Source organism: Etheostoma cragini, chromosome 12 (genome assembly GCF_013103735.1).
Source record: "Etheostoma cragini isolate CJK2018 chromosome 12, CSU_Ecrag_1.0, whole genome shotgun sequence".
In the NCBI taxonomy this organism is placed as follows: Eukaryota; Metazoa; Chordata; class Actinopteri; order Perciformes; family Percidae; genus Etheostoma; species Etheostoma cragini.
This window is the reverse complement of record NC_048418.1, coordinates 17,387,365-17,407,434: the sequence shown is the minus strand read 5'-3', so window position 1 is coordinate 17,407,434 and position 20,070 is coordinate 17,387,365. Positions and strand designations below refer to the sequence as shown.

The 20,070-nt window shown below is 41.2% G+C and overlaps 1 protein-coding gene across 3 annotated transcripts in view; it reads right to left on the bottom strand.

Annotated features, from left to right (window-relative positions):
- The window catches only part of gpc5c (glypican 5c), a 112,740-nt gene that overhangs the window by 79,745 nt on the left and 12,925 nt on the right, over positions 1 to 20,070 (bottom strand). For all 3 annotated transcript variants that reach the window (XM_034888007.1, XM_034888005.1, XM_034888006.1), the window contains exon 2: positions 11,871 to 12,032. In XM_034888007.1, coding sequence (XP_034743898.1) covers positions 11,871 to 11,979 — 109 coding nt within the window. In that variant the 5' untranslated portion in view covers positions 11,980 to 12,032. The remainder of the gene's footprint in view (positions 1 to 11,870; positions 12,033 to 20,070) is intronic.

The following is a 20,070-nucleotide window of genomic DNA, read 5'->3' as shown; positions in this document are numbered from 1 at the left end:
ATACTGTACACACCCACACACACACACACACAAACACACACATACATGCATAAAATATAATAAAAAGTAACGATAAGACCGCAGTGTGTGAAAATTGATAACTTGGACCTAAGATTTTTTTAATTACTTGCTGTTAACACTTACTTATTCATTTACATAGTCAATCTCTCTTAGCACAGTGATTGTTACTAAATCCGTATGTGTGTGTTTGTGTGTGTGTGTGCGTGTTCCTGTCTGTCCAGCCCCTCCCGGCTTACAGACAGAAGGATAACAGTCATGTCCTCCTCAACAGCTGCACTAATATGACCGCTGTCTGTGACACACGGGGACTCCCCACTGGCCAGCAAAAGGCCCAGCTCATTCGTAATGCACCAGAAAGCACCATCGTCATGATCAGAGCTGCACTCGCACGCATAACGTTCAAAGTTGTAGCGGATTGGATGGGTTTCGAAGAGCGTGACTGTGCGTGACAGAAATATAGCAGACACACATGACAAGTAATGGGCTGTTTGGGATTTTTACAGTAAAGCAATGTCTGACTGTAGGCGGAGAGCAGTCCCATAGACCTCCCGAGATCACCAACTAGAGAAAGACCAAGGAGAGCAATAAAATGAGAAACACAAAAAGTAAAGGAATGAGCAGAAACAGCATTAGATTAGCAGAGAAGTTACAGTTTCAGTCCCCCCTCAGCGTTTCCTCAGCCTATGGGGCTGCAGAGTTGGTACCAGTGTGAGGTCTGCCTGCCAGTCAGACATTTACACCACAAGATGTACCCACAGGCTTAGGTTACATGGAATTACATAACGTTATTATAAAATTATCATGCTCAGAAATACCATGGTTTAATGTTACTCTCTGTGAGCCATGGTGGAGGCAAAACTAGACTAATCTATGCAACAAGACAATCAAGTTTTCTCAAACAGAAAAATTTACCTTAAACTCAAGAGCACCATGACTGGATGCACACATATGAAAGGATTTCTGACAGGATAATAAAATCCTTAAGACATTCCGTACTGGTTAAAAAAAAAATCATATTTTTATTTGAGAGAGTAACACTGAGAGAAAAAAACATGAAAGAGGAAAAAAGGGAAAAGAGTGGGAGACCGCCAGGAAAAATGGAATAAAAAGAAGCGACTGAACTTTGAACAAGGAAAAACAACTACTGTACAAGTGGACTCCACCTTGAGAACATGCTCTGACATCTGGATTCATTTGGCCCCTGGGTCCGGAGCACTTCCCTGTCTCTACAGAAGTACAGAAGTAGGACAAAGAGTCCACCTTTCTTGCTCTCCATACTTCCACTGACAAACAAAAAGTGGATCCCATGGGTCATTCATTTTAAAAACCAGTCAAATGTGTCCGGTTTTTTCATTCTGTGATAAATCAAGTACGGTTGTTGTGGGTTGCTCTGCACTTTCCAGTACTGGGAAACTGAGTGATGACAAAAAAACAAGAAACCAACAGCTTTTTAAGTCCTAACTACCATGGCATGATTGTCAATTGAGTTTGATTGTTCTGGGTGACCACAGTGTCTGAATGTGGATCTGACCACACTCCATTTAGACACGCAGCCATGGGTGGCTATCATTACCATGTCACATACTTGTACCCATCGGTAAGCCGTTTGGGAAATGAAGTCTGGCTGGATTGAGGCTATTTTGCATGGAGCAATTATCTTTAATTTCCAAGGAAGTCCTAAAAACTCTGAAATTCAAAACACATAATTGTCAAGCTAACTATACACGAATAAATGAACAGGCTTGCTTTGTTTGTGGCCCTGGGCGGCTAATCTCACATGCTCTCTGCTCGGAATAAACAAGGTGTTAAAACGGATAAAAAAGCAGAGAAGGCCTATGTCTTGCAGTGGCCTAAGCTGAGTATGTATTATGACTCTGGGATGGGATATTATGCCATATCTTTCCACCCGTGCTATGCCAAGGCCACTCTCTGAGATCACTGGGTTTAATCACAAGAAGCTATTTCCACTTTACATTCTGCATGGCAACCAAGTGTTTTACTGGCACAATTAGCGTCACCATGGTGAAGCTTCCACAATAACAGAGTCAAAATAAGCACAGCGATTTAAGTCACAGCTATAGTGTTCTTCGCCTTTGCTGCACAGCAGTCACTGGTTTTCTTAACCACTCTCCAACTGTAATGAGAGATGCATGCATGCGTGTGTGTGTCCAACAACTTTTAGCAAACTTTGGAATAAATGAACTAGTGCTGTGTTTCCATCAACTGTTATGTAAAACGTAGATTCATCAGATATTGGCAGTATAGGCTACACTTTATGCATGGCTGTAATCCGCCAGTATATAGTAGAAGAAGTTTCAAACCGGAAACCACACAAGTCACCTTGGCCATTTAACCCATCTGCGTGAGAGAAATGGAGAAGGCATTAGGACTTTGGTTTAATTGGGCAAGTTTTAACTGTTCCGTCATGTCAGCGAGGCCATGTCTCATGCTGTCCGGAGACAAAGACAAATTAATGCAATGATTGTAATGCACGTAGACGTAAACAGCGGAGAAAGTGAGAAGATATTTAAGGCTAAGGCATCAAAGCTGGGTTGGCAAATCTTAACAGAGACATGCGGCACCCGACATCCATCACAGACCAACATGGTAAGTGTGTGTACAGAGATAGGACAAAGTCATTATAGTGCGTTATCAGTTCTAGTAATGGTAGTAGCGACTTTTGTTACGGTAGTAAGTTATTTGTTAATTTCTATTTAACCCCCCTGAAAGATTCTGACTTTGGTGGCATTAAAAACAGCACTGTGGTAGACAGAAATGCACGCGGCAAGGCGTCTACACGTGTGCAGTATTTACAGAATGGCCAACCAGAGCTCCAAAGTGTGACTTAGCCTCACAGAGAAATGTAATGACCAAAAGAAAATATTTTGTATGTACATAATATTTAACTTCAGAGAGCATTTTCTGGACTGTCTAAGAATTTCTATTATCCCTAGTCCTTAGACATAATTCCCCAGTCAGCTAATGCTAGTATGTCCAAACCAGTGTAAGAAAGCAAACTTGTATATTGTTTCCTTAATTTACCTTTTAAGCAAATATAATCATAACATGTCTTGCTTGCATGGCACTGCCACATATGAGCCATCTTTACTACTCCTGTAAAATCCGGAACATGTATTATGTCCCATTAGATGAAGATATCACATGTTTTAAGATGTGGCCTGTTGTGTGATCAGATCAGGTGACTTTTGCTCAATGAAGCGTTCCCTTATAAAATGATAATACATTTTCATTTTATTGCAATTAAGCCTTCACTTTTTAATATAAGGTAAAATAAACAAGATAGGATGGGTAAACTGTTAAAAAAAAAGTGCTGCATTCTTGAAAAATATTTGGATTGATAAAATGGAAAATTGATAATGTGTGGCCAACCGATCCTGCGCTGGGTTAGAGGGTCGGCTGTTTCTGTGTCATAAGTGACACTGCATCTTTTTACAAGTGAAAGTATGAATGCATGTACAGTATGTCTGTATTTTCAAGTATGTGCATGCAGGCCTGTAGAGATGGGTGTGCATACGTGCGTGCTTGAAGCATGATGCGGTAATATTGTGATAATGAGGTAGGAGACACTGTTCTCATACCATGGACCTGTGGGCCCTTCCTATCTTGGCAATCAGTCCTCACTGCACCTCACCAACCATCTTCTTAGGCAAAGCATTTTAATCCTACCACAGGCTTGGGTTTCAGACAGGTCACCACACAGATACGTATATGACATAGTGACACATGTGTAGATTACATATCCTTGTTTTAATTAGTAAAAATACTGTACATAGGGCAATCTCCCACTCGGCACTTGTCATCTCCGGTTACAGGGGAGAGCTGCGATGTCATACAATCTCCCAGCCTCTAACCTTTCAGCAAACAGTTTAATGGTAATAAACTATTAATAAGTCCATGAATCAAGCTGTTGATTCATCAAACTTGTGTGGTAAAATCACATGTCTAAATTCTAAAGTGAGAGCATGACTCATCTGTCAGACAACAGGCACAGATATGCTATTTACGCAAATTTGACCTGCAAGAACTGGGGGACTGCACTCTTGCCAAAAACAATGGGACTCCACGAGCACCTCAGAAACCCCACACAGCCAATCACATATGTGTGTGTGTGCACAAATTGCAGCAAATCCTGGCCCCGCATCTTAATTTGCTTGTCTTGTCCTATCAGGGGGGCAACAGGTGGGATAATTAGCTTGAGATGGGGGAGGTTCTGAGGGTGGGCGTGATTAAAAAGGCAGCCCAGCTATATCAAAACTCTGAAACATAAACAATTTCACAGATACCAGGGGTATTGGGGGGGGGGCTATAATGTGGCAGTGGAAATCGGACAGGAAGGTGATCACTACTTTCTGCTCTGGTAAAAGTAGGGAAACATGATCGAAGGCAGGGGAATGAACGGACGAGAGAAGGATAGGGAGAGAGGAGACAGAGCACAGGGGCAGTGGGTGAGGGGCTGAGCGAAGAGCAGGGGAGGGAGGGTTGTTCAAATGGCTAAAGCCATAAAGGGGAGATTTGGAGGGCCACCGTGAGGGCAGACTGTTGACAGGCTGATGGACAGCACTTCTGGTCCTGTGCATTAAGGGGGCCACAGGTCTATGGCGACCCCCCATTTTGCTTTTGTTTATTGGCATGTAAATCACAGTGTCTCTTTTGATATAGTGTAGCGCTAAGGAGCAGTACAGAGTGTCATACACCAAAAGTATTTTCACTCATTAATAACTACTGAAAGCAAAACAAAACAACCCAAAGTATGCCAGTTGCACCAGTTGGAATGACTTCTGAATGTTGAGAACAGAGTGAAGCAGCCTTACTGCATATACTGTACGATATGTAAGTTCATATTCATTTTACTTCTTGGAGGGACTGCTACATCCATTTTACTCCGGAGATTTAGTTAGGAGATATTGTTTAGATCTGTGGATTGCAGAAAAGTAGAAAATACCCATCTAAAAAAGACTCAAGTGCAGGAAAAAGGAATTTGATTTGATTCCATGCAACAGCAAATCAGGTGCCATATGCTTATAACACTGCAGACTGGAACATTAAGAATCTAATAGCATGGAGTCACTTTCTCCAAAACCTGGCTACATTGATGACAGACTGTAGTTTTGAGATAAACAAAAAGCCCTTTACCAGGTAATCACCCATGACATAAGTGGAAACTGATGATGACTACAGACGGCTGGAGAAAAAGACTGGACTCCAGATTTTCACGAAAAAGGAAAGAAAACATTTAGGCTAACATGAGATCAACATGAAACAGATCCTTGAACTGCCTCTGAGGTGTGAAAGGAATCTGAGATGAAAGGAAGTCTAATGAAAAATGTTCTACTTTTCTAAGCAGTTGTGGCCCCTGGATTCATTTTCAACTTTATTATGAATCAAACTACACAGGGTCACTTGTATAATTATGAGGCAAAACTGCTCTTTGATAAAGCATAAGCCTTTATCCTTATGCCATTAAAAACAACACAACAATTATTTAATCAATTTTGTGGGTTGAAATAAATCAAATAAAAAAAGGAAAATCAGAAGATCAAAAATGTAAAAATATTTGTAAAGGACAAATTCCATCGTTAGTTCCAGTGTTATGGGTTTGCCAGTTATAGACTGCGCTGTGGTTGATTTAAAACCAGACCCATGTCGGTTCAGTTTGGCAGACAGAACAGCAGTTATCATAATTCATCATGGATCATACAAAAACGACACGGCTGGATATGGTCACGACTTTCTTTTTTTGTCTGTCCATTTCTCTCATTTATTGTACCTCCGCCTCTGGAATAAAATGGATGAATGACTGTAGGATCAGTGAATAAAGCCTACCATGGGGACTCCTTAATAATGCGCTAGGAGCCACAGAGCCGAGGAGGAAGAAGGGGAAGAAGCAGAGGAGTGTCCAACACAGGGCGTAATGAGGGAAGTGAGTTGACATGGAGTAATGACGTGAGTTGGTTGTGAGAAGACGCCAACTCCAAGCTACTTTGGACTGAGGTAACAGTGTGAGACATCTACAACAATGCTCATCAACTTATTCATTAAAAACACACAACCTGACAGACACAGGCGTCGCATGGAAGCAGACCTTCGTCAAAATTGGTCAAAATCCACCATCATCTCCCTTAACAATATCTCCTTCATTAAACTTAAAGGTAGAAGTGTGAAAATGCACAAAAAGGGAAGTAGCCTGGTCTGTTAATTATGTTGGTTAACAGACATGTTCTGGATAAAGACAGACACCACTCCCCCTTCCACACACACACATTTCTAGCTTGTGGGATAATTCTGGGAAGGACGGGTGAAGCAGAGTCAGACAGGACACAGGAAGAGGCCAGGCTGGACCAATCAGCAGCAGGAGAGTACAATCACCATCAGCCAGACAGACAGATTGTGTTCCAAAAAAGCCAAATTGTCTTGGGCGGAGAACAAGCCCCGGGAGATGCGACTTTGTCTTATGAACCAAGAAACATCCTGGAAATTAAGCTTATGGTGTTCATTCAACAGTAGTGAGATTGATTAAGCTTAGGCTACATTAAGAGTGTTTGTTGAGGCTAGCTGATGTCAGCATCAGAAATATTGTAAGTATGTCAGAAAGCCATTCCGTTAGAAAGAAGAGATAGTGTTGGCGAGAAATCAAGGGGTATTTATGTCAGTTTCACTTCATGCTAGGATGTCAAATGATGGCGGTGGTGGCTTACACCAGGCCAACCTACACAGAGTTCATATTTGTTTAGGCTTCGGATGTAATATTGGGGAGCATGAATGGATGGTAAGGAAGACTCAGGCTGTTGGGGAGCAGAATAACAATGGTAACGGAAAATGAAAAGAGACATTACGGGTGAAGATGGAGAAGAATGTTGTGTTTATGGTTTCGTTCTGTGGAGTGCACTCTTGGCAGCTGGGTTACCTTTGATAGATGAGGGTTCCCTGCAGCGCACACATGCCAGCACACAAGCTGTTGGCATGCTGCCCACCTAGACCCAGCATGCTCTTGTTAAGCAACCAATGTTGGCAAAGCATGGACCACAGATAGAGAGAGACACCCACCCAGGAAGAAAGAAGAAGAGTTGTCTGAGAGCAGCAGTGAGGGCAGGACCCTGTTGATTCAACGTTCTATAAAAGGCAGACCGTGTTACACACACACTTGATACAACCATATTCAAACACACCTGGGCACACTTTCACTGAAACTTTCCTGAAACCCTCTCTCCACTTCATTTCATTTATCTCTCTCTCTCTCTCTCTCTCTCTCCTTCTCTCTCTCGGCCCAATTCCCTACTCCTCTGTTGTCACATATCCATGTTAAGGTGAGAGGGGCAGATGAAAAGCAGAGGTAATTAGGGAAGCTTTAAGTGTGACTTTATGACTGTGAAAGGCTTTGAGCTTTCCCCCTCTCTCCTCCCTCCTTCCTTTTGTTCTTTCCTCCCTTTTCCTAGCAAGCCTGCAACACTCTGAGGGATACAATTCCTGCCCTTATGTGTCATGTCTACTCAGGAGACTAGAGAGGCGTAGATAAAACACACACACACACACACACACACACACACACAGACACACACACACACAAACACACACACAAATACACAATATATTTGCTCCCACTTTTCGGCCCATAAACACGTTTCCCCTCCACCCTGTATGATTAAATGAGACGTGTAGGGATGGATTCCGGATATCCTCCCTAATTTGAGCATGAGCTCATGGTGCAGCGCAATGTCCTCCTGTGTCCACGCATCAGCCTCTAGAGCAATTACACTGTCGGTCAAAACATCTGCAGGAAAAAAAAGACATGCAGACATGAAGTAAGAGAAGAAAAGACAAAATGATGTGAGAGAGGATGGGCTTAAAAGATCACAAGCACAATGAGTGAGAGAACTTCCAGACAAATGCAGAGAGAGATTACAATATAGATAGAGAGGTTTGTGTCTGTTGATAGAATGAAAATAGGCCACCACAGCCAAGTAATTCATCCCTCATAACACTTGCACACACGCATAGAGACATGCATAGACATTCCTGTATGATGAGACAAGGATCAGCTAATTATGTCGCCTCAATAAGGAAAGGCACCGTCCTTGCCCTGTCTTTCTCTCTTCTGTCTCTCTCTTTCTCAAATGAACTCCTTGTCCCTCCATTCAAGGGCACCTAAAGTTTTAACTGTGATGCACTTTCATTGATGATAGAGAGCTATCTAGGCCAACAGAATACAGCTCTCTTAAAAGCATTTGTCAACTCCTGTGAGGACAACTTGAGCCCTGAGGTGGTCATGGTGACTTGCAAGGGTGGTAAATATTGTACATGCTCACATGTCTTTGGTCCACGTGTATGCACAAACATACACATACATACACACACACACACACACACACACACACACACACACACACACACACACACACACACACACACACACACAGATGCCATGGCCTTTAGCTGTGGGCCAGGTCCCCCTCATATCGGTAACACTAGTGATCAAAAGTGTCAGCATTTTCTTGACATCTGCTCCCCAGCAGTGTGAGTATAGATTATACCAAGATACTTACTCTCTTGCTCATCATTCACACCTGTCACACACACACACACACACACACACAAACAAATTAGATTGCCAAAAAGAGATTGCAAGTAATTCACATGGGGGCTTGTTGCAACTAACTAAAAGTAACCCATCAGAGTTACTGATGAACAAGTAGCATGGGCAAACAGACATACAGCTATACTAGTGAAAGTTTCCACTTTCTCTAAGCCAATCAGGAGGCCACAAAGGTGTCCAAACAGTAAAGTAAGCCAAGATCTGATTGGCTAGAACAGCCTGACAGGCCTAAGCCCTTGATGGCAACTCTAAACTGGCCCAGCTTAGACTGGGCTCTGTGGTTGACACCTACCCACCATCAGGCACCCAACACTTATTACCTATCAACTATGGCATGGATTAGGAGTCTGTCCGTTTGTGTTGGAGGTCCACCACACAACACTGGCACTGTGTATTGGGAAAGTTCAAAAGTAAGATGGATAAGAGGATATACTAAAGAGGATATAGTGGTTAAAGGTCCATTATGTCATATATTTAATGTAATAAATCCCAAAATGACCAAGATGTGTCCTCAGATATTAAGGACATATAAAATATAGTTTTCTGACAACAATGCTGATGCCAGTATTTTCTCCTTTTGAAATGTCAGTTCCATGACGGAATGTCTGTCTGTGTTTTGGTCTGTGTTCTTAGCAACTGCCCAGTTTGACCAACTGCCACTTTGCTTGTTTTAAAGTCATGTTGTCTCTCTCTTATCTCTTATGACCTCATAAGGAGCAAGTTCCAGACCAGCCCATCTGAGCTTTCATTTTCCCAAAGGCAGAGCAGAATACCAAGGGCTCATTTTACACCTATCACCATTTCTAGCCACTGGGGAACCTTAGGCAGGCTGGGGAAACACATATTAATGTTAAAAAAAAATCAAAATGTGAAATTTTCATGCCATGGGACCTTTAAGTAAAAAGATGTAGCATGCCTGCATGATTTAGGGCGTGGCAGTCACATCTGGAGTCATCTGGAGAATCAAAAAAAGATGATTGGTTCTGTTTTGCTATTGGAGCATACAATTGAACCTGTCCCTTTATATTATTACTGATTCAGAAACATTTGCACACAAAAAACTGAGCATTTATAAATGGGGTCTGTGTTTACGGGGTCAAAATCATGACATGACAACTCCCACACATGACAAAGCACAGTAGGGCCTTTAGGGCTGTCAAAACAAAGGCAGGCCAATGAAAATACTCAGACACACACACACTCGCAGACACACTCCTTACACACACAAACCATCTTCTTTCTATTAGGCTTGTCTTTTTGGCTATACTTTAGCAATCAGCAGGAGTGATTTTGAGTTGAAACAATAAAAGCTACAGTGGATATAAAAAAAAACACCCACACATAGGACTTGTTGTTATAAGATTTACCGTATGACTTGAATGACAGACAAATGGGAAGCTGTAGAGAAAATAGTAGCCACATCATGAAAGAATTATCAAATAAACAGATTAACAGCAGACAAGCAGAGCCTGTAGACAACGGGATCAGTGGTAAACTGCATGCAGTGCAATTGGATAGATACAGTACAAACAAAAGGGAGTAGAAAGCTACCCACAAACAATTTTCCACCATCCAGCGTGTGAGTACCAAGGGTATCAGCCAAAATCATATTCTCATTACTTCATGCGGTATCTGAACCACTTGCTACTTCACATTCCACTCGAGGCACTCAGACAGCACAGATACTGTCCTTAGAAGGCCTTGTAAATTAACGGGTAGTGACATCATCATTTTCGGCACCACCACACTTTCTAGTTTCGATTGTTATTCCATTGTTATTTTCCATCTTGGCTTTTTCTGGTATGGGTATGTGGAACACCTGATCTTCATTCTCCAGACAGGCTCGCTCAGACATGAGGTAAGAAGGGAAAGAGCTTAATGATGATGAAAAGGACACATACCAGGAAAACTATTCGAACATGGTTGCTTCTATTCATGCAACCTGCTTGTAAGCAGGCTGAAGGCCTTATCTCCAGCACTCGGTGAACACCTACGTAGTAATATGCTTGGAATTCTATATCTGGCCAAATGACTCAAGTTAAACGGGACAGTAATCAATTCCAGTTCAACATTTGACAATATATTCACTATTATTATTCCCTAACCTGTTTATTCTCTATTGCACCATTTGTTCAAATATAATATGAGTTGGACACCAACATCCACATCCATCATAAAACATGACTTAGCCGACATGGCGTTTACGCAGTCCATTGTCTTAAAAAACTAACTGCATGGTACTAAAATACCTAACATTAAAAACATCCAAAACATGTCTCCCAGGCAGTGGGATTGTGTTTTGAGGTTTTGGGGAGGAAAAACTTGGTCTATTTCGGAAACTTTTAAATTTAAATGACACTGCAATCACTAGAGGAAAAGGAAGGACAGGCTTGGGCAACTAGAGCACTAGCGCTTGATTCCGTTGGGCGTATTTCAAAACCCTTTGGCAGGCAAAAAATTTCAGAAAAAGGCTTTGTATACAGCACGGCCTAGTTCATCTTGGACTCAGACATCTGAACTGACCAGGCTACCAAAGAGGCATCACAACCAAATAATAGACCCAAAAATACACCAAACAAACAAACAAAAATAATTACTGTGCACAGATAGTTTGACTCCCCATAACTACTGTAATTTGGTTAAGGGTTCCAGTAATTGTTTTGCTGTCCTGAGAGCAGGATCAGATAATTACAAAGCAGATCATCTTTCACCAAACACTGAAGTTTGAGAAAAAGGCCTCTGTACCCTCTTTTTCCCATTTACCCTCAGTGATCCCTCTCCCTATTTCTGCTGCTGCCAAACCCACAGAGAGAGAAAAAGGGGGGAGGGAGAGGCAGAGGGTGGGAGACATGCCCATTTTCTGAGTTGCACACTTGCCCGCACGCCAGCTACTGTGACCCTGGGGAACTGAGTAAAGACCTTTTTCCCCAAATATTGAACAAATAAATATTCTTTGGAAGCAAGAAAACAAACACAAAGTTATTTTGTTTTAATTGCTAAATTGGATTCAAATAAGGGTCATAAGTTCAGTTTCGGGTCAGCATGAAGCTAGGTCAAGTTTTCAAATTAATGTTTGAGTATCAGTCCCGTGTATTGGTCGGTGCGGTATGTACCAGAGAGCTAACTGATAACTCACCAAGCACTCAATTGCAACATATTTTTTCCATCCATCAACAACAACCCAGTTTCTCAGGCCAATCCCAGCCAACAAGCTTGGCCCCTTTGTCCCAACACTTACCCTGGAAGGCGTCCGAGTGGCCGGAGATGAGGTGTTCGAGCTCATAGCTGTAGGACTGAATGTTGTGGAGTGTTTCTCTTTTTACAGCCAACTGGTAGCTCTCCTCCATCTTCCGGGTGCAGCAGGACGGACCCGGGTGCTTACAAACCAACAGATCCACATCTAGAAAAGTCAGGCAGAAAAGGACATACATGTCTTAATTTTCTTTATAAACATGTTTTTTGTTTTTGTTTTTTTTGTCTTTGATTAAAACTCAGTAGAAACACAAAGCATTTCCCAGGAAATGGAAGTGCAGAAAAATTGGGGAACGCCAGTTTGATTGAAAAAAGGTCATCTTTTATCCCACAAGACAGATATAGGATTTTACACTCTGCTGTACAAAAATGTATGAGTATATCTATAGTGTCCTGAGTATGCAAATAGATAGACACACCATAACTCCATTGGGAGACAGAGGAGGCACCATGGGTGGGTGAGAAAGTAGACCAAGAATTCATAGACGTTTCTTGCTAAAAAATACTGTCTATGTATCTTTGGCTCATACAATTGCAATAATGTTGTCAAGACATACTGTACATTTGTACATGCATGTATACTATATATGTCCTATGAAAACACATGCATTCACTTGCATTTTGCAATGTGAACATGCTAAACGTACTGTCTCTCCCACATACAGTAATCTATGTAAAATCACTTCAAGAACTAGACAGTCATTAAACATAATAGTGCAGTGCAGAACAAACACAAAAGCAATGACCTAACTGCAAATACTATGATCCAATGAACAGCTCAATCAGACACAATTACATCAGCGGAACCAGATTCCACCCTGTGCTGCCAGCATCACCTGCTTCTCACCATCGCTACACAAATAAACACTCTAATGACATCACTGAGACTGCTCACAATTAGCTTGGGTTATTAAAATGCTCCTTTCCCACACATTTCCTTGCACAGGGCATTTCTATAATGTAAAAGTCTGATATGATAACTCATTTTACAGGGGCAAGGGCTGGACGGGGGTGGCTGGAGGCAGGTGTTGTAACCAGAGCCTAAAGCATGGCCTTAGGACAGACCGCAAGACCAGTGCCTCACTGTCCAAATCCTTCCATGAAACACAATAGGGTTGCATTCTCAATCCCTCTTTCCCTTTCTGCTCCCTCTCTCCCATTTGCCTGACATATCCTAGTGAAGCCTGGGTGTCTCTTAATTACCCAGTGAGGCTCCATTTGTTCCCATCCCAGAGCCAGACAAGTCCTGCCCCTTCCAGCTCATTATCTCCAGCTCTGTAGCAGTCCACTCTTTTCACATTGACACTGTCTCACTGTTGACACTGTTCTTAAAAAGTCCTGTCCTGTGTTTTTGTGTGATAAGAGACACCACTCTTTTTCTTGCCTATCAGGACCATCAATGTATGAAGTTTGCATATATATCTTGTTTTGGGCATACAGCTGCTAATTCTCAATGTACATCCTACCAGGCTTAAGAGTGCTCTTTCCACAATGTGATTGATTGGTTCAATGTAAATGAGAAACCCAATTTGTTTTAACATACAAAACATGAATATTTACAGGTCTAAACACACATTTAAATGAATGCTTAAATGAATCTACTAATGACATTTCCTAATGAGGGTTTCAAAAAGATTATGGGTATGTCAGTTCTAATTATGTTTGGTCTAAGTTACGGAGACATAAAGTGAATGCTGCTGGCGCTCGATCTCATCCTGGGGTTAAATGGCATCGCATCTGATTTAGTGACAACAACCTTATAAAATGGATCTCTTTACTATGACCTCACCAACAAGAAAAGCAGTCCAATAACACATTTCCACTACTTCTCACTGGGTATGTGTTGGTTGTCTGGGTAAAATTACATGTAACAACAAACCACACAAGCTATACTGCCCAACAATTCATATCATTTAGATGTCCAAAAACTATTTCAAAATAAATAAGGACTTGTTTGTCAATTACTCAATAAATATCACCATACACACGGGTGGGAACTCGTATTTTAAAAAAGCTTATTCATGAAACACATTACCTATAACCATCAGTAAAGAATCTTGAATTTTGAATCTCAACTTCTTCTCAACACAAGCATTATCTATTGTGTTAATTCTGTTTTAAGGTTACCATTTCACCATATTTGGTGTGTGTCCTCTCTCCCCTTCTGTCCCTGACCCTGTTCTCCTCGCTGGCTGGCTCTTTCTCTCCTTTGTGTTTGTGCGTTATCTCTGATATGAAACTAATATCCAGGGACTCACAGTGGAATCCAGCCTAGCCTCACCGTCCCTTGCGAGTAGATGCATGGGGTAAGTGATACTCAGAGAGACTTTGGCTGTTAAAGCCACCAGAGCAGTCAGGACAGGCTGACTGTGTCACAAAAATACCATGCTACTTTCTGGAATCATTACAAGCCATGTCACTATTTGTATGTTCAACAGCAAACATACTGCTGAGCCCGCTCTTTTATATCCTAGAAAATATTTAAGAGAATTTTAGTGGCTTCTACCTCAAGGGTAAGCTAAAATATATGTATTGAGGGCTCAGTGCAGCAGTCTTCCAAGGACTCAAAAGTCATTGAAGACTACAATCTATAAATCTTATATAATCTAAGACATATCTAGGGGTGGCAGTAGCTCGGCTTGTGGGGAGTTTGGTAGGGAATCGGAGGGTTGCTGGTTCAAGTACGGAGTGTGGACTGGTAGCTGGAGAGATGCCAGTTCACCTCCTGGTGATCTTGAGCAAGGCATCAAATCACCCTGAACCGCTCAGGGCGCCTGTTCAGCAGTCGCAGCCCACTCACTCATTAGGGCGTGTAATGAGCATTTGTGTGTATTTCAGACCTGTGTGTAATAACAACAGAGTGTAAACTCCCCCTAAGGGATCAATAAAGATTATAAATTATGTGACTGCCTTGTTTTTGTAAAAGAAAAAAAAAAATGTAAATACTTGATTTACATTTTCAGTATACCAAAATCTGACGTAGAAACGTAGGAAACCTAACATATCCAAATCCAAAGTATTAAGTAGGCCCATTTTGACAGTTTTGAACATCTGGACAATTTTTCCTCATTATTCTTTGCAAAACTATTTAAATTAAAATTGCTTAGGGACAGCGAGTGATTGGAATGGACTTGACTTAGGCTGCATAGATTCGGCTTTATGTCTGGACCGGTTGACTAGCTGCATGGAAAATAAAGGAAAATTACTTCAACTTTTCTTCACTTTGCCACTATGCCCTTACTTTAATTTTGTGTACCGTCCCTCCAATCTCAGCCATGGAAGCCTGTAGCTACTTCACACAGGTGTCTTGGTGGCCTCACTCACTCACTTAATGCCCAACTCACACAGAAAACTTCTGTGGCATAGTGTTTAACGTATTTATTTTTTAAGCTGACCTCCCAGTACCTTGATGTTATTGCATCACAATGCATCACAAATCCAGTACTTTTAGTTTTAAGTACTTTTTTCCACAACATTGTTGTGGAGTTTGTCTCCATGCTGTAGTTTTAGCCATCGAATAAACTATAAAATAAGTTGTTGGACCTTCCAGAGAGTGGTGTATTTAACGCCACACACCACAGAGTGATTACTCACCGGTGATCTCTTTTAAACTATTACGCCCTTCTAAGGGCAGCCGGCTATGCCAGTGATGATTAAGGTATGTCATTACTGTAACAACTTAATAACTATTTAGTGAGATTACACACTGGAAGACAGCTAACTGAGCTCTGAAGAGGTCACAAAACCTGTGCCCACACTGTCAATGCACTTGTCATATAACTATTTATATATAAATATATGTTAACTGGTGAGAACAGATACATTGCACTGACAGATACATAACATAGTTATGCAGAATATGATACTTTTGTAGCAGTATTAGCTACTGTGATTTTATTTTACAAATTTCAGAACATTTCTCTGATTTCAAATAAAAACTCCAGGCTTAATATAGACTCCAATAGCTCCACAGGTCCTTTGTAATTAGTGCCCAATGTGCATGCTGCTCATTCTGCCTGGCTAAACCTTAATACTCTGCTTTCCAGACTAGATGTCAACTCTGAATCCTAATTCCCTTAATCGTCCTCAGGTGACAAATACCTCTGGAGTAATTTGCCGTATTAAAGCCGTGGCTCGGGGGTCTTGACTTGTTAGTCACAATCCCTTCAGCAACACCTCAGTGCTCTTCATCGCACAAGTCAGAACTCCTAAGAGGAGCTCTACCATGTACTTGCCCTACTGATTTGTATGCCAATCTCAATACATGTATGCGAACACTACAGTAGAAAAGCTACAAATAATACAGTAATATTACTGAGAAGATGATAACCACCATTTTCAAACCCACTCAAAATGATTAATATGCAGCTCACTCAATATGGTATGGAAATGTTGTTATGATCTGTAATGCAGTGATGACTGGGAGGGTTGTGGTTTCCTGATGCTGCTGTTTTGATATTATTTCGGAGAACAAGAATAACTTTGTTAGAAAGTAAGCAATTAATGAAGTTATGAAGTTGCCTTAGGAAGCCAGTTCCCTTTGAAGTACCCAGATCTACTGAACACACAGGATATTTACTCAATACAGATTTGCTGTTTTGGATGGAGCATGTTGAATGAAAACACATCTCAAAGGGTCTCTGCAGCATACCTGCATTTTTCAAAAACCTTGAAACTCAACTGGAATGTTTAGATTTCCCAGAGCCCGAGCTGGAACTGCCTGCAGTGATTGGTACACAGCCCAAAGCCCCGCCACAGGGCACAGGTTGGTCAGACAGAGCTCAAAGAGAGAAGAGGAAGGCTGGTGGGCAGATATATGCAGAACTGTTGAAGGAACATCAGACTGGCAGAGCAATTATGTAAACATTTAAAATAATTTGTTGAACACAAGCGCTACTCTCATGTACAATTCACATAGAGCGCCGGAGGGACAATCTTTTCTAAATGGTTATATTATTGGAGTGGTAGATGTTATAGGTCTACTTAATGAAATTGCATCAGTCTCTACCACAGTAGCAAGCCTTGAGGGTAAGGTAGCACACAATCAACTGGAACACAAGACAGACTTTGGCTGAAATCCAATAAGAGATGTTGTATAGAGACCGTGTCAGACACAGTAATCAGCTTCAGACTGGGGCAACACTGGTTAGGCTGGAGTGTTTGGGGTGGGCTGGTGAAAGAGCATCTGAGGTGCTTGTCAGTTCAATAACCTGTACTACCATTTTACTTAGAGACATGGGATTTTTTTTACCACCAATGTTTTCTAATGCCTTTAGTTTTACAAATTTCAATGTCCTTATGTTTATTTTATATAACATTTAAGTAGGTAGGTAAGAGATGGCCAGCAAAAGAATACACAGATGCCTTAAGGATTTTAAGTGTGTATGGAGTACAGTAGGTGTGCACCATGTGTAGGCTCTCTCAGTGAGAAAGGGCAAGATAAAAAGAGAATCAAAAATAACTTCAGCCAATCAAAGAGCAAGTTGAGCTTTGAGAGCTTGCCAAGGCTTTTGACGCTGTAACTGGTTCAGGATGTGGTGAGATGTGATTATGCATTGTGTTCCCATTCTCTCGCTGTAAACACGTGCCCCTTCTTGCCTTGTATTTAATCAATAAGACACTTTATTTTTTACTTTAAAATAGCTGTTAATGACTCAGTAAATCAGAGAATGACAGCATGGTAATACGTTGAACAAAGTGTTCTGCGTGTGGGGTATGTGCACAATCAGATAAGCCCAGCTCAATCACATAGTTTTAACTGAGCTGGAAAATAGGTTGATTATATCTGAGCTGTAGAATTCGGGTGTCTGTGAACAGCACTGCTATCTGTCTGCTTTCCAAATGATCTATCTCCAAAGGGCTATATCAGCACCCCGTGGTAATCTCAATATGGAGCATTTGGCTGTGTACCACAGCAACAAAGTGGTCATAACTCTTCAAAATAATCACAGGATAAGCAACTTCATGTCATGGATTATCTAAGTTCCCTTGATGCTGAATTTGGCATGGAGATAAAATCGCTCTTTATAAAATGTGGCCCCGGGAACATATTGCTTGGAAAGCAAACAGTTTGGTCTAAAATAATTCAATTAAAGGACATACAGTAATTAAAGGTCACTCAATAACACAGCTTCAGCACATACATGCAATTATGTTTTTTTTTTGTTTAACTATAAATTATAAGTGCCCTGAAAGGTTAGAATAAATAACAGGAATAGTAGGAATCAATTCAGGCAGGGATTTTACTTGTAGTGTGAACTATGTCTACAATCAGCTATTGCTACATTCCAGTATTTACCTATTTGCTTAAGTAAAGAACCAGAGTACTTATTCCACCTCTGCTTGCCAACATTATATCACATCGGTCTTGATTATCAGCGGGAACTGTCACTACAAACTGCACTTCATGTTTACAGTGGATACAAAAATAAAAAAACAACATATTGCTTAAAGGATCTGTACCGTAAAAAAGTTCAATTCATTTTTATAAAGGATCATATCCAACTGGCCGCCTCTACAGTTCCTTGCTGTTAAACTCCTGGCGCTCAGTGAGAAATCAGTTCACCACACATGAATGAATTGCAGCACTGTATCCTAAAAGAAACATCGGACTGTGAAAAGTGCTGAAGTTTTGCCACTTCAAATTTAAGTTGCTTTTATTGGCATTTAATTCTGAGAACTGAAGCAGAGAAGCATAATTGAGTACACACACACATACACACCAAATCTCCCACTCAAACACCCCCATCCATTGGTCAGCGCTTTGAAGTCAAGATTTCGCCTGACCCAAAACAACCTCTCTAGGACAAAAAAAAGCAAAATAACACGTACTGGTAAAGCTACAGCAATGTTTGATTAGCTGTAAAGGGAAGGGACAGCCAAGACGTGGTGGAGTGCATATTCACAAAAAGGCAGTTTACCACACCTTTTAAACAAACACACATATTTATATCAATGAATAGTCCAGTCCAAAGAGATGATTATATCAACCCCATTTTCCACAAAAAAGTTAAAACTATAGATAGTGTGAATGTCTCATAAATAAAAATGTTGAAATGGGAAAAGCAAAGTCCTTAAAAGGAAAGTGTACTGCATACCCTTCACACCCTATGAGTGTTTATGCTGCTGTTTGCTTCCTGTCAGGTAAAATGCCCATCAACAGCTGTTATGCAGGCTGAGATACTCTCATGTAGTTTCTGCCAATGCACTGCAGAGTGTAAAATCTTGTCCCGCAAGCCTTGCTCCAGACTGCCGACATGCTCAGAAAACCGAGGTCCTTCCGTTGTCTTTAGGACCTAACCCCTAAACTACTGCTTGCATTGAAAATGACATCCTCTGTTGCTAGTAGTGACACCCTGCTAAACAAACATATTAAGTGGTTTGGATGCACCCCTAGGTATGTGTCCCACTGAGCTATCCATTGCTCTTCTCCCTGTTACAGCTTGCAGACTCAGACTGGGTGCTACTTAAGCTGCCACCAACTGGCATTGCTGCAAGAATTCTGGTCTCTAGTCATCTAGATAGCTGTACAACATAATCTACTGGTATTCTGAGTATTTGCCAGGAAAATGCACTTAACTCTTTGACATTCCAGGACTAAATGACTCACAATAAATGAAAAGAGATTCATAGCAAATATTAGAAGATTTCAAAAACTGGAGTAAAAATGTAATGATAATAATGCACACTGAATAGCCGTTTCTTGACTATTGAAATGGTTCCACATAGAAGAAACATGACATAATTAGTTTAAAGTGATGCTTCCAGAAGAACGTTCAAGCTAGCCTAGCATAGTTGAACCAAAGCCCAAACCCAACATAAAATGCATGCTGCCTCCAAAACATATTTGGAACCAATGTTTATTCTCATGAAATAACTTTTCCTCAGTGTGCAGGAGGAAAGCAAATACCACAAAACCTTCAAGGCATTTTATGCTGCTTTCAAGCAGTGCTCTGACAAAAAGAAAAACAAAAAATTGGGAACCATGTCAGCAGAGGTGCCAACATACTCTATAGGCCAGTTGTGGGAGTCCGGACAGTATATTTTTGTAAACTGTGCCTCCCGAGGTCAAGGGCCTTTGACCCCCCCCCCACCCCACCAAGTGTCTAAAGACACATGGTCTCAATCTGAAAATTGAAAATTATTCAGTCCCTCTATTTTGGTCCCAATAGTGTACCCTCTTTGTC